Source organism: Orcinus orca, chromosome 15 (genome assembly GCF_937001465.1).
Source record: "Orcinus orca chromosome 15, mOrcOrc1.1, whole genome shotgun sequence".
Taxonomy (NCBI): domain Eukaryota; kingdom Metazoa; phylum Chordata; class Mammalia; order Artiodactyla; family Delphinidae; genus Orcinus; species Orcinus orca.
The window spans coordinates 61,342,697-61,356,875 of NC_064573.1; the positions used below are offsets into that span (position 1 = coordinate 61,342,697).

Genomic DNA, 14,179 nt, shown 5'->3' on the forward strand with positions numbered 1-14,179 from the left:
TTAATTACTCTTTTCTTTTTTCAAGTTCACCTTTAAATTTCAAGGTGTTCTCTGTCTAAAGTCACATGTAGACTTAGTAGACAGACTGTTTGGGGAGGGTTGAAAATAAAAATAAAATGTCAGCAGATCTTCAGAAACAGCAGCAGGAGGGACAGGATTAAATGCCACCTCCGCATCTGACCATGTGCTCACAGGGCCAGATCTAAAATGAAAAAAAGAAGAGATCTATCCTGTATTTCACGGCAAATAAAGAGAAAGGAATCTGTTGTACCTCATTTACATTCAGTCTCTTTTCTAAACCAAGCTGGGTCATAAAGAAAAAGAAACCAGCTGCTGGTTTGCTTATCCAGGACAGGTCTGGTAAACAGGATGGTGGAGAGCCGGGCTGGGCGGCTGCCGACACCTGGTCAGCAGGTCAGCAGCTTGGGTCACACTGGGGGCAGGGGAAACCTCAATATGGTCCGAGGCTTTTTATCCCACTTAAGTTCGGAAACTATTATACTTCCTTTAAAAAATGTATTCTGTATGAAAATCTCAAAAACAATACAAAATGAGAATTATTTAAAATATTTTAAATAATCACATCAATTTAAAAAAACTTCAAATTTCTCTCTACAGAGAAGCACGGTGATTTTTCATAACAACCACATAACATCCTGACCATCACAACACAGCTTTAAAGGTGCTGGAGAAGAGAAAGAGTGCCCGAGCCTCCCTGGCCAGGCAGCTGAGTGTATGGGCAACGGCTCTTCTGAGGGTGGGGCAGCCCTGGGCTGGGGGAAGGCCCTGATTGGGGGGTGGGGGGTGGGGGGACGTGGTTCAATCAGGGGGCTCAGAAGCACCGCCCACAGCTCCTCTGTGCTGATGCCGCTGCATTCTGAGTTTGTTGTCCTTTCACTGTCGTCCCGTCAATTGAGATCATGGTGTGATCTACGCATCTACCAAAGATTGGAATCAACAGAAGCAAAGTGTCCATCTAAGCTGTTAATTTTTGCAGAGTGCGGTAGCTGAGGGATCACTGCCGAAGAGGCAGAGAGGAAAATAATTCCCAGAACCAGCAGAAAGAGGCCAACCTTTGCGGATTTCCACCTGCTGGTAAAAGCTCTCTCACACAGATAATACATAGCCCCTGCTACCCCCAACAAGGCTGCCTCCAAAGGGTGAGAGCCGAGCAGAGAAGCTGTTTGAAGGGTAGAAAAAAGCGGTCGGAAAGGTGTCGTTGGCCATACTCTGGTTATCCTAGGAACCTGAACAATAGATAAAGGAAAAGAAAACGGCAGGGGAAAAAGAAAAGGAGAAAATAATGCTGAATATGAGTGACCTACAAATAGCGATTACAGAGCATGAAACAAAAATAAACAAAACAGAAACACCACGGAGGATGTTAATGGTAGATTCCACATGCAAGTCCATGCCATCGTCTGCATCCACATGTATCAGTCAGGAGCCCAACCATGCCTAGAGAACCTCAGAGTTCACACGGCAACACTTAAGCTTTCTGGAACTCGGCTGTCCTGTGAACACTGAGTCTCCTGCACAGGGCTCGGTGGGATGCAGGCCAGAGGCGAATGCAGAAACATACACCACGCAGCCACCCCTCCCCCGGTCGGTACTTAAAAACAAGTCGCCTTCATTTAGAGGCGTCATCCACAATCATCTGACCAAATGATGAAAAGAATTACACTTTCAACATCCTAAGGAAAGGGAGGAAGATACAATAAAAATGAAAATCAGTAACAACAAAGACATTTGTGCCATTTTTAGTTGAGAGCTTATAAATACAAAACATTTCCATGTTTTCTAAAACATAGCTAAAATTTTAAATTATCATACTTTTAAAAACAATACTTACCAAGCTAGATGGCACTACCATTAAAGGAGTGTGATTTTATGGATTTCCCAAGATAAACTACTGGCAAGAAAAGTCAGGACTTTGACCTGGAGGTTCTTTTGTCTCAGCTGGTGTCTAGAGGCACTTCGGGGGCAGAGTTCTGTGCCGACCACAGGTCTCCCCTGCCTGCTCACTGAGCCCCTTCTCCGCCATGGCATGTGGGTTGTATCTTCCTCTCCTTCTCCATAAAAAACTGACAGCCGGACCACACACACACTGAGTTCCCCTTCACCAGGAAATATATACCTCACGGGCCTTTCTTGGTAAAGCTTCCATCACTAGCCAAAAAATCCTTGTAGTTGATCTGACAGTTTCTTTCTTTATTTTATTTAATTTTATTTATTTTTTTATCTTTTTGCGTTACGTGGGCCTCTCACTGATGTGGCCTCTCCCGTTGCGGAGCACAGGCTCCGGACGTGCAGGTTCAGCGGCCATGGCTCACGGGCCCAGCCGCTCCGCGGCATGTGGGATCTTCCTGGACCGGGGCACGAACCCGTGTCCCCTGCATCGGCAGGCGGACTCTCAACCACTGCACCACCAGGGAAGCCCGATCTGACAGTTTCTTTACACTGATAATTTTAAAATTTAAGCCTAACCTCAACAATGATGTCATATGATCACAAGGCCAGGTACACAGCTGAATGCTAAACTGACTTCTAGGAAAAGCTGTGAAGAAAAGAATCTCCTAATCGCTGGACTTGTGGGAAAAAAAAAAAAGGAGTTCTCTCTTTTTCAGTTGTGACAATATTTTCCAGTTGTGACAATAACTGTGTATTTTGCTAAATAACTTACTGACAAAAGTCTTTGGATTTTAAACTTTGAACCTGGTGGGTCAGAGTTCTGTTTTTCAGTTGGTAAACCACTGATGAGGCTGTACTTCACCATGTATCAGTGTGTGGTGATTATTTAGGAGTTAGAGGAATCCTAACAGGAGTTGCCATGAAATCATTAGTTCTTTAATCACATTATTTGGGAATAGAGAAGACTGATCAAATTTCAACACTATCAGCATGGTTCAAACTTCGTTTCTTCACAAGATCCATACTATCTCCCTTCACCTGGACAGAGGGACCTCTGTCATTGCTTCATTTGAACCCCTGGTGATTCATCGCAGCCTAAAAGTATGGACTGAGTGTAGTCCAGTGTTTTATTCATGAGAATCTGAAGAATAATTAGGTATCAGGTTGGCTGCTGGTAGAATTATTGACTGAAGCCCTGCATCTTGCCTACAAGTATTTTAGAAGTCAAGTGGGACAGAAAGAGTCTTCGCAGGCTTTCTCTGGCTGGCAGACCTGTTAGCTCTTCCTGGAAGGGCCTTGTGTGCCACATCCCCTGTCTGAGAAATGAGTAGCCCCTACATGAGCCTGGAAGTCTCCGGAAAACAGCAAAAACTGTCAACCCGTCCAAATAGCTGCTTTGGCTCCAATATCACAAAACATGCTTGAAAACAATGAACAATGGTTTTTCATGGATCAAAATTCTCCCCTTGGACTTCTGCCTCAATAAAAGAGTCTACTGTAGTCAGACTTCACTAAGTTTTCTGTTTAGTTTCAACAATTTTTAAGTGGATTAATGCCCTTTGAAAGGAAGAAAGTATTTTTTTAATAAATATCCATACTTTCAACCATTAATAAGCCTTCTGGGAAAAAAAAAGTACTTTAAATGAACAAAGAATGGTTAGACTTCATTTGGGTTACTCTTAGGTTTGGTTTTCTTTAGCTACTAAAAACCAGTAAGGTTATTTAAAGTTCAGTCTAGCTTTTGGAAGTTTCTCAAGGAAGCTAATGATTCCAGACCCTCTAACTGCTCGCAAGTTACTCTGCAGAGTCTGTCGGTTACTTACGAGAGACCGGGAGCTCTGCCTGGACGCTGGCAGGAACTGTCTCACGTTAGTGGGTGTTTCCTTTTCAATGGAATGTCGTCTCTGGGGTGGCTGCCGTCGTTCTGGCTGGGGTGTGGAGGATATGGGCAAGAACTTCGGAGGGTCTAAAGAAACGGAATGAACCACACTGAAATCAACTCTCTTGTAAAAAAAAACTTAAGTTTTGAATTTCTAACAGAAAACCCTTTGTCATTTGTGACAAACACTGCATTCAAAGATGAACTGTTTATTTTGTTGGAGAGGTATATTAAGATTGGAGGTCCGTAGGGGGATACTGGAAGGATTGTTATAGAAGAATCTTTGCAAGATAAACTTGCTACATAAATAGAAAGGAAAAGGAAAAAACAGTTTTTAACATTCATTCAAATTCATGCATAAAACACAATATAAACAGTCTCTCAGATTTGTAATACAAATGCCATCATGGTATTTTCCACAGAATTTTGCAGTTAAAGAGTCTCAGGCTTTATTTAAATTTTCTTTTAATTGGACAAAAGACTTGTATTCAATAAAAAATTTTTAGAGCAAAAAATTCAAGAAGTAGATCTTGGACTTTATTTTAAAAGCATGTAAAAATTATGTATTCTGTGTGTCAAATCATACCAGAATTCTCAAGTGTACCCTCCTTTTACATTCTTTTTGAAAATAAAATATGAAAACTCTTTTCTTCTTGATGTGTATCAAGATATTTTATCCTTAGGTTTAAATCAAGCTTTATTTAAATTTCAAAAAATAAATTCCAGCTTCAATGTTAATACTATATATGCCACTGCTCCTCTGCCTAGGAATATTTGGGGACAGGGTTTAAAAGGAGAATGTCTCAGGGTCTGATTCACATTTTGGAAACATAAGGAGGACAACAGAAATCATTTCTGCTGTCAGAGCTTTACTTCTGTTATTGATTTCTAATCAATTGGTAGCCACCCCAGCTCACTTTTGGTTACTCTCTGCATGGAATATCTTTTTCTATCCTTTCACTTTCCATCTGTTTATATCTTTGCATCTCAAGGAGTCTCTTGTATACAGCATGTAGTTGGATCATGTATTTATCCATTCTGCAAATATCTGTCTTTTGATTAGAGAGTTTAATCCGTTTACATTGAAAGTAATTACTGGTAAGAAGGGACTTATTTTTGTCATTGTGCTATTTGTTTTCTATATGCCTTATAGCATTTCGTCCCTCATTTTCTGCATTCCTGTCCTGTTTTGTGTTTAGTTGATTTTTTTTTTTTTGCGGTACCCGGGCCTCTCACTGTTGTGGCCTCTCCCGCTGCAGAGCACAGGCTCCGCGCGCGCAGGCTCAGCAGCCATGGCTCACGGGCCCAGCCGCTCCACGGCATGTGGGATCCTCCCGGACCGGGGCACGAACCCGTGTCCCCTGCATCGGCAGGCGGACTCTCAACCACTGTGCCACCAGGGAAGCCCTAGTTGATTTTTTATAGTGAAATATTTAAATTCCTTTCTCATTTACTTTTTGTTTATATCCTATAGCTATTTTCTTTGTTGTTACCATAGGGATTATATTTAAGATCCTAATTTTATAACACTATAATTTGGATTAATACCTGCTTAACTTCAGTAACACAGAAAACCTCTGCTCTTATATAGCTCTGTCCCCATCCCTTTCAGTTCATGGTGTCACAGAATTACATCTTTATATATTGTCTGCCCCCAAACAGACTAATAATTCTTTTAAATGCTTAAGTCTCTCAAATTATACAGAAAACAAGATTTGGAATTACAAACCAAAGTTACAGTAAAACTAAGTTCTGTACTAATAGTTCTTTTTTTCTTTAAATGTATTAGTTTGTTAAGTCATGCAGAAAACAAAAAGTACAATTACAAACCATTGTTATAATAATATTAGCTTTCATAATTGCCTATCTATTTATCTTTATTGAGATCTTTATTTCTCTATATGGCTTTGAGTTACTGTCTAGTGTCCTATCATTTCACCCTACAGGACTCTGTTGAGCATTTCTTGAAAGGAAGGTCTAATGGTCTTGAGTTCCCTCAGCTTTTGTTTATATGAGAATGTCTTGATTTCTCCCTCACTCTTGAAGGACAGTTTTGCCAGATATAGGATTCTCAGTTAATGACTTTTTTCTTTTAGCACTTAGAATATAGTGGCCCAGGGTCTACTGGCCTCCAAAGTTTCTGATGAGAAGTCTGCTGAAAATCTTACTGAGATCCCTTGTGTGTGATGACACTCTTCTCTCTTGCTGCTTTCCAGATTGTCTTTTGAAATTTTGAATATACAGGTTTCCCCCACTATCTGAAAGAGTATTCCTATGAATCCTTTCATAAACTGAAATGGTATAAAGCAAAGAAGCAAATACCTTAGGACACATCTTGCTAACGAATGCACAAAATAAATCAAGGTAAAGCACAGATGCTCACAGACACAGTTCAAAGTTATGGTGGCCTGATGCAAAGGCTGAACACTTTTTTTTTTTTTTAGAAAACTGGGCTGGAGATTTAAATTTATTTATTTTATTTATTTTTATTTTTGGCTGCATTGGGTCTTCGTTGCTGCACGCAGGCTTTCTCTAGTTGCGGTGAGCAGGGGCTACTCTTGGTTATGGTGCGCAGGCTTCTCACTGCAGTGGCTTCTCTTGTTGCGGAGCATGGGCTCTAGGCACATGAGCTTCAGTAGTTGTGGCACGCGGGCTCTAGAGCGCAGGCTCAGCAGTTGTGGCTCATGGGCTTATTTGCTCTGCAGCATGTGGGATCTTCCTGGACCAGGGCTTGAAGCTGTGTCCCCTGCATTGGCAGGTGGATTCTTAACCACTGTGCCACCAGGAAAGCCCTGAACACTAGTTTTGCTTTTCAGCTTTTTTTTTTTGTAAAAGCAAAAATCCTCTGCTGATTTCTTTCAGTTAGTGAAAACAGGTATCAATGTAGGTCTTTTGTAAAAGTGAAGGGACATAAGGTGAACTTTTGAAAAGCAGGGGATACCTGTAATGTGTCTTGGTGTGGGTCTCTTGACTTCACCTCAGTTGAGCTTCTTGGATATTTATATTCATGTCTTTCATCAAACTTAGGAAGTTTTAGTCATTATTTCTGCAAATATTCTGCCCCTTTCTTTCTCTTTTGCTCCTGGGACTCCCACAACGCGTATGTTGGTCCACTTGATGGTGTTCCACAGGTCCCTTAGTCTCTGCTTTTTTCAGTCTTTTTTCTTTCTGATCTTCAGTCTTGATAATTTCTACTTGCTAATTCTTTCTTTTGCCTACTCAAATCTGTCTTTGAATGCCTCTAGTGAATTTTTCATATCAGTTATTGTACTTTTCAGCCCCAGAATTTCTTTTTTGTTTCTTTCTAGGTTTTCTCTCTATTGATATTTCCATTTTGTTCACACATTGTTTTTTTCAACTTTCTTCACATTGTCCTTTATTTCTTTGAGCATCTTTAAAATTGTTGTTTTAATGTCTTTGTCTAGTATATCTGTCATCAGGTCTTTTTCTGGGACCTGTTTCTGTTATCTTGTTCTTCTGAATGAGCCATATCTTCCTGTTTCTTTATATGCCTTTTGATTTTTTGTTGAACACTGAACATTTGAATTTATCAATGTGGTAACTCTGGAAGTCAGATTTTCCCCTTCCCCAGGGTTTTGTTATTTTTGTTTATTGTTTTTCTTACTGTTGAAGGCTGATCTCTGAAGATAGCCTGAGGTGTAAACTTAACATTTCCTCAGGTCTTTTATGAGCCATTCCCTGGGCAATCATAGTCACTTTCTAATCCTCCCATATGCATATGCCGTTGTTTTTGAATGTTCTAGGCTTTTCACTCTCAAAAGGGGAAACATGAAAAATGAAGGGGTGGGGGAAAGGCACCAGCCCTTTAAATCCCCTGGAGATGACTTCAGCTAGAGGGGAGGGGGTGAAGCTAGCAACAGGGCAACAATGGCTGCCTGCCTCTTTGCACTTTTGAAATCAGAAGCAGTAATCAGCAATCAGAGGACAGATCCCCAATACCTGGAGGACAGGGTCCTTCTTGTCCACCCTGGCTCCTGCAAGCTGCTCTAAGAACAGCACATAGCTGCCTGTCATGGGGCTGGGGGTGGGGGATGAGTAGCTGCCACTGTGCTATGAGCTGAAATCTACTGAAGTTAACCCTGGAAGTTTTAGGCATTCAACAGACTCCAGAGTTCCAAAAATAATTACATCAGACAGATTCTACCACTGCAATTATTGTCTAGGTGGAAAGACAAATTCTGGTGCCTCCTACTCTGCCATCTTCCCAGAATTCTCCCCTTTAATATATAATTTTTAATCCTTTATATTGATCTTATAAATGAAAAGATTACCAATAGTATTTTTAAAAATCACTTAACTTTAGATTCTGTATTGCCTGAAGAGTTATAAAGGTGTTTTTACTATCTACAAATGTACGTGGGTAAGGATGTGTGTGTGTGTGTGTGTGTGTGTGTGTGTGTGTGTGTGTGTGTGTGTGTGTGTGTGTGCGTGCGTGCAGGGGGGATGATAACAAGTGTGATTATTCAGAGCTTCTGGTTTAAATTTAGATAAGGAGGTTATTAATCTAAAAAATACATACAGACAGTTGACCTATTCCCTACAACTATTATCTGTAAGCCCAAAGGTGACTGATTTGTTATAAGGTGAGAATCTGAGACCCAACTGCCCGTTTAGCCCTATGTTATGATGTCATTCTAGGAAAATAACAACATTTCTCTTCCTAACTAGTGAAATTCCAGGGTTAGTTCTTTAATTAACTAGTTACCCCAAATGACAACAAGGCACTTTGGGATTCCCTTTTTTAGGTCAAGTATGTTTTTTAAGGCATCTGACACTAGTTCTTTGTACTACAAATACTCACTCTTCCTTGTGGACACAGCCTCCAGAAAGGGAGCTTCAAGGAATGAGGAAGGTGCACTGCTGCTGGCTGACCTGGGCAGAGTTTCTTCCTGAGAAAGGCACAGGCAGACGAGAGAGAGAGAGAGAGAGAGAGAGAGAGAGATCTCATGCTAATTAATAATGTTCACTCATAAATATTTAACATGAGGCACAAAATTTTAATGTCAAAGGTTCAAGGCAAGTTGGAGACAAGCTAGAAGGGATCTAAAATTAGACATGTCTGGGTTGTGCCCTGGCTTTGTCCCTCATTAGAGTGATGTGACACTGAGCAAGTTTCTTATCTTAGTTTCATAATTTCCATAGGTCACTACAAGGACAGATCTGAGAACACATTTAAAATGCTTACCACATTACCTAGCACACAAGAAATGGTGATTAATATTATCATTAGTGGAGTATTAAACACACTTATAAAAGTAATAGACTTGGAACCCCACAAGGGTAGATGTGGTGTATCGTGTTCATCGTTGTTACCTAGTACGAAATCCATCACTTACTAAGTAATGAATAAATATTTGTTGAATGAATGAAAACAAATATTTCATGAAATGTCATATGAATCTAGAAAAATGTCTGCATTGTGCCAAATAAAGTTTAAATTCCTATTACCAGTGAGAAGAGACCTTCTTAATTTGTTTTACACTATACCAAAATAAAGTATAATATTTATTCATGAAAAATTTACTATTTACTATGTGACAGGGGATATACATTAACTAGAAGACAACTTATTTCCATAATATGTATAGAAAACTGATATTTTTAAATATACAAGTTAGGTTAATATATGACTATGACTATGTGAAACAAATAGTGAAAATTCTCTCTGACCTACTTACTTAAGGTGACTTTAAGCATTAGCCATTCACTAAAAACTGGCTTAACCTAAAACCTACTGCTGAAAGCATTAGTTTTGAACACACCTCACTACAAAGGATCTGGCCAAGGAACAAGAGAAGAAGAAAGCCTTGTAAACCGCACAGTCCAAACAAAGCCAGTCTGAGCAGCAACCTCCGCATTCTTGATACTCAACACCAAGAACAAGTCAGGCAACGTAAGCAAAGACCCACTCCAGACACGCTGGAGGTCACACAAGTCTCTAGAAAAGCCAGCAAGAACTAGCATAATCCCCTTCTGCTTATGGAAGGTCAAAAAGGAAATAAAAGCTAAGAGTATCTCATAGGAAAAGAAAAACAGAGTCATACCAGGACTTTCCAGTAGTTATGAGGTGGGAGCTAGAAACAAACAGCAGAAACCATCCCCAATGCACATATTTCAGCCAACCTTCCCTAGAATCATTTTTTTTTTTTTTTTTTTTTGCGGTACGCGGGCCTCTCACTGTTGTGGCCTCTCCCGTTGCGGAGCAACAGGCTCCGGACGCGCAGGCTCAGCGGACATGGCTCACAGGCCCAGCCGCTTCGCGGCATGTGGGATCTTCCCGGACCGGGGCACGAACCCGTGTCCCCTGCATCGGCAGGTGGACTCTCAACCACTGCGCCACCAGGGAAGCCCCCTAGAATCATTTTTACAGCCTAATTTCACGTAAGTCTGAGACATGTCCATGCCTTGCACCCCACTACTTACTGGTCTGAAATCCCCGCTCTGAGAACAGCCAAGAGCCTGTCCTGGGCAGGCAGGGCCATTGCAGGGACGGGGTGTGGCTCAGGGCCTCTTGGGATTTGCTCCCAGAAACTGTGGTTGGTCCTCTGGCCCTGCACGCCCACCTCAGGCAGCTGCACCCACTTTCAGACTACTTGAAAACTAATCCTACCATTAAAAAAATAAACTCAAACTGGATTAAAGACCTAAATGCAGAGGAAAACATAGGCAGAACAGTCTTTGACATAAATCATAGCAGTATTTTTTTGGATCCGTCTCTTAAAACAGGAAACAAAAGCAAAAATAAACAAATGGGACCTAATTAAACTTAAACTTCCTTTTGCACATCAAAGGAAACCACTGACAAAATGAAAAGACAACCTACTAAAGGGGAGAAAATATTTGCAAATGGTATGACTGATAAGGGGTTAATATCCAACATATATAAACAGTTCATACTATTAAACATAAAAAAAAATTAAAAAATGGGCAGAAGAACTGAACATTTTTCCAAACAGGAAATGCAGGTGGCCAACAGGCACATGAAAAGTGCTCAACAGTGCTAATCATCAGGGAAATGCAAATCAAAACCACAATGAGCTATCACCTCACACCTGTCATTTTGATGTCAGAATCACTATCATCAAAAAACAAAAAAAAAACCCCACAAATAACAAATACTGGAGAGGACGTGGAGAAAAGGGAACCCTGGTACACTACTGACAAGAATGTAAATTGGTCTAGCCACTGTGAAAAACAGTATGGTGATTTCTCAATAAACTAAAAATAAAACTACCATATAACCCAGAAATTCCACTCCTGGGTATGTATCTGAAAAAAACAAAAACACTAATTCAGAAAGATACTGGACCCCAATGTTCACAGCAGTATTATTTACAGTAGCCAAGATATGGAAGCAACCTAACTGTCCACCAACAGATGAGTGGCTAAAGAAGATGTGGTATATATATATATATATACACATACACACACACGCACATATACATACAATGGAATATTACTCAGCCATGGAAAAGAATAAAATTATGCCATTTGCAGCAACATGGATGGATTTGGAGGGTACTGTGCTGAGTGAAATAAGTCAGAGAAAGGCAAATACTATATAATCTCAATTATATGTGGGATCTAAAAAATATGACAAACTAGTGAATATAACAAAAAAGAAGCAAACTCACAGATATAGAGAACAAACTAGTGATTACCAGTGGTGAGGGGCAGTGGGGGAGGGGCAATAGAGGGGTAGGGGATTAAGAGGTACAAACTACTATGTATAAAATAAGCTACAAGGGCTTCCCTGGTGGCGCAGTGGTTAAGAATCCGCCTGCCAATGCAGGGGACTCGGGTTCAGGCCCTCGTCCAGGAAGATCCCACATGCCATGGAGCAACGAAGCCCGTGTGCCACAACTACTGAGCCTGCATGCCACAACTACTGAAGCCTGCACACCTAGAGCCTGTGCTCCGCAACGAGAAGCCACCACAATGAGAAGCCTGCGCAATGCAATGAAGAGTAGTAGCCCCTGCTCGCCGCAACTAGAGAAAGCCCGCGCAGCAATGAAGACCCAATGCAGCCAAATAAATAAATAAAATTTAAAAATAAAATAAAATAAGCTACAAGTATATATTGTACAACACGGGGAATATAGCCAATATTTTTTAATGAGTATAAATGGAGGATAACCTTTAAAAATTGTCAATTACTGTATTTTACACCTGTAACATATAAAATTATACATCAACTATATATATAAAGTATTTACTTCATAGAAAGAAAGAAAGGAAGAAAGAAAGAAAACTAATCTTCACCAGGATTAGTTCCTGCCCCAGAGGAGTCACGGAGACACCCAGAAAGGAACCGGGGAGTGTGTGGTGTCCCTGTCATGTCCACTCCCGTTGACTAAACACTTTCTGCCTGGCTGAGGTGTTTCAATGGGTCTCTGACATCTCTTAACATTAGTCTTTTCTACAGCCTGGTCTGGTTTCTGAAATTTGCTTATTGTCTGCGTATTGTCTGATCCAAGTTACTAGTCTCTGACACTAAGTTAGGCCTTTTCTAGTTCTTGACACTAAGTTAGGCCTTTTCTAGTTCTTGACACTAAGTTAGGCCTTTTCTAGTTCTATGTCCTGACCAGTGACTCTTAATCAGGTCCTGGATGCAATGAGGTCACTGTCAGAAGTCCCGCAGCTTTGCTCCCGGGGTGGCACTGTCACTGAAGGCTGCCAGAATTGTCTCAGATGCCAGCCTGACACCTAACTCACTTAACAGGAAGGTAAATCTCCTTCTTCCTGAAAAGAATCCCAGTGAAGGCATAGATACAGCTCCTTTGCTTAGTTTTCCTACTGAAAACTTTGATATAGCTCCAATCAAAGCTTATCTTGACTTTTAAAACGTTACCTGGGACAGGCTAGCAGAGGTTATTAAAGATAAGCAAGAAACACTGAGGTTTAGAGTTTTAGGAAGAGAGAAAAAAATGATGGAAAAAGATCTGGTGTTGGGAGGTCTGGTTTAGCAGGGATTCTGCTACTGAAAAGTTGTCTGACTTTCTAAAGTTGGTCTCTATCTCTACTAGAGGCTCAGTTTTCTCACTGAAAAGTAATGACGTTGAACAAGATTTCTAAGCCCCTTTCCAGTTTCAGTTATTTTAAATTCAAGCATTCTCATATACTACTAGTTGAAATACTACAAAGTTTATGAGATATGAAGATTTTGGAGTTAGACTTGGGTTTCAAATCCGTGTCTATAATTTACTCTTTAACAATCTTAGTTCAAAGACAACACCTTTCTGTGTGTCTTGTTTCCTTATCTTTTATATAAGGATCGTAGCTACTTCTAGGGTCTGATCAATTTATAATACCTAAAGTATAACATAGAGTTGGCTCAATAAAAAGCAGATATTAGAGCTTTCTTTAAGGACCTTGGCAATATGTATCAAAAGCTATAAATATGTACATTCTTTCACCTAGCAAACATTCTTCTAGAAATATCCTGAAAAATAATTCAAAGCAAAAATGTATCATAAGGATGTTAACAATATTATTGTTATTTATAATAACAGAAAACTGGTAACAGCTTAAATGTTCAAAAACAGGGGACTGGTTAAATATAATATGGCAAATTATTATGATAGAATACCACACAGATATTTGGCATCATGTTGAAAAAGGATTAATCAGATGGGAAAATGCTCATAATATTTTGTTAAGTAAAAAGCATGGGTTAGTTCCAGTTCTGGCAAAATGGCAGATTAGATAACCTATTCCTACGGCCTCAAGCAGGGTATAAAGTCTCTGGGTCACTACCAATAGCCCAGTTTCACAACTAGAAACTTTTAAGGACATCAATTCAAGCTTGTAGTTAATGCTGATTATTTAACTATTATAATTTAAATGCACAAAGCTGCTGGGTAAATCTAAGAGGAAAAAAAAATCCCTTTACTGGTTCTGCAACTGGAGGTCTCACTTGACAGAAAGGAAGAAAATGCATTTCCTTGAAGGAACAAAGGACGCACAGCATTAAGAAGACTGAGGGCAAGTCATCTCTCATGGCTCTGAACAGGATTAAGGAGTTTTTCTTTCTACATAAAGCAGCTGAGTTTATGTTGATAAAGTAAATAATCCATTAATATCCATTTCATAAGAATATCTGACTTATAATAATATATTGACTCTTTACAGGGAAATTCACTACTCAATGGGGAATATTTAGACAGGAACCTGCTCTTTGTGATAATCTGGGCCCAACTTTAAGTTAACCTCAAAGACAGCAAGGGGCAACAGGAACTTTCTGGTGCACAATGCAGTCAAATGAAATATGTCTGCAGAGGTGAGCAGAGCTGCTACCCTGGAATGGTGGCAGTTACCTCTTAGTATGAAGTCTCTGTGGAAGAGAAAATTAAATGAGATCATGTACGA

General features: G+C 40.1%; 2 protein-coding genes across 20 annotated transcripts in view; one reads left to right on the forward strand and one right to left on the reverse strand.

The window, feature by feature from the left end:
• Positions 1-14,179, forward strand: part of PRELID3A (PRELI domain containing 3A) — a 106,587-nt gene that overhangs the window by 84,388 nt on the left and 8,020 nt on the right. For 3 of the 12 annotated variants that reach the window (XR_004486610.2, XM_033439476.2, XM_033439480.2), the window contains one exon: positions 619-784. The exons of the other annotated variants lie outside the window; for them this stretch is intronic. Coding sequence is in view for 1 of the 3 variants with exons in the window: in XM_033439476.2 (XP_033295367.1) it covers positions 619-631 (13 nt within the window). In the remaining 2 variants the exon portion in view is untranslated. Of the gene's footprint in view, positions 1-618; positions 785-14,179 lie in introns of those variants that run through there. 12 annotated transcript variants of the gene reach the window in all.
• Positions 1-14,179, reverse strand: part of SPIRE1 (spire type actin nucleation factor 1) — a 204,324-nt gene that overhangs the window by 10,221 nt on the left and 179,924 nt on the right. For 5 of the 8 annotated variants that reach the window (XR_004486609.2, XM_033439464.2, XM_033439463.2 and 2 more), the window contains 3 exons: positions 8,613-8,700; positions 3,735-3,877; positions 1,074-1,247 (listed from right to left, as the gene is read on the reverse strand). Coding sequence is in view for 7 of the 8 variants with exons in the window: in XM_033439464.2 (XP_033295355.1) it covers positions 1,074-1,247; positions 3,735-3,877; positions 8,613-8,700 (405 nt within the window). In the remaining variant the exon portion in view is untranslated. The remainder of the gene's footprint in view (positions 1-1,073; positions 1,248-3,734; positions 3,878-8,612; positions 8,701-14,179) is intronic. The other 3 variants (XM_033439466.2, XM_004275969.4, XM_033439465.2) reach the window with 1 other exon arrangement.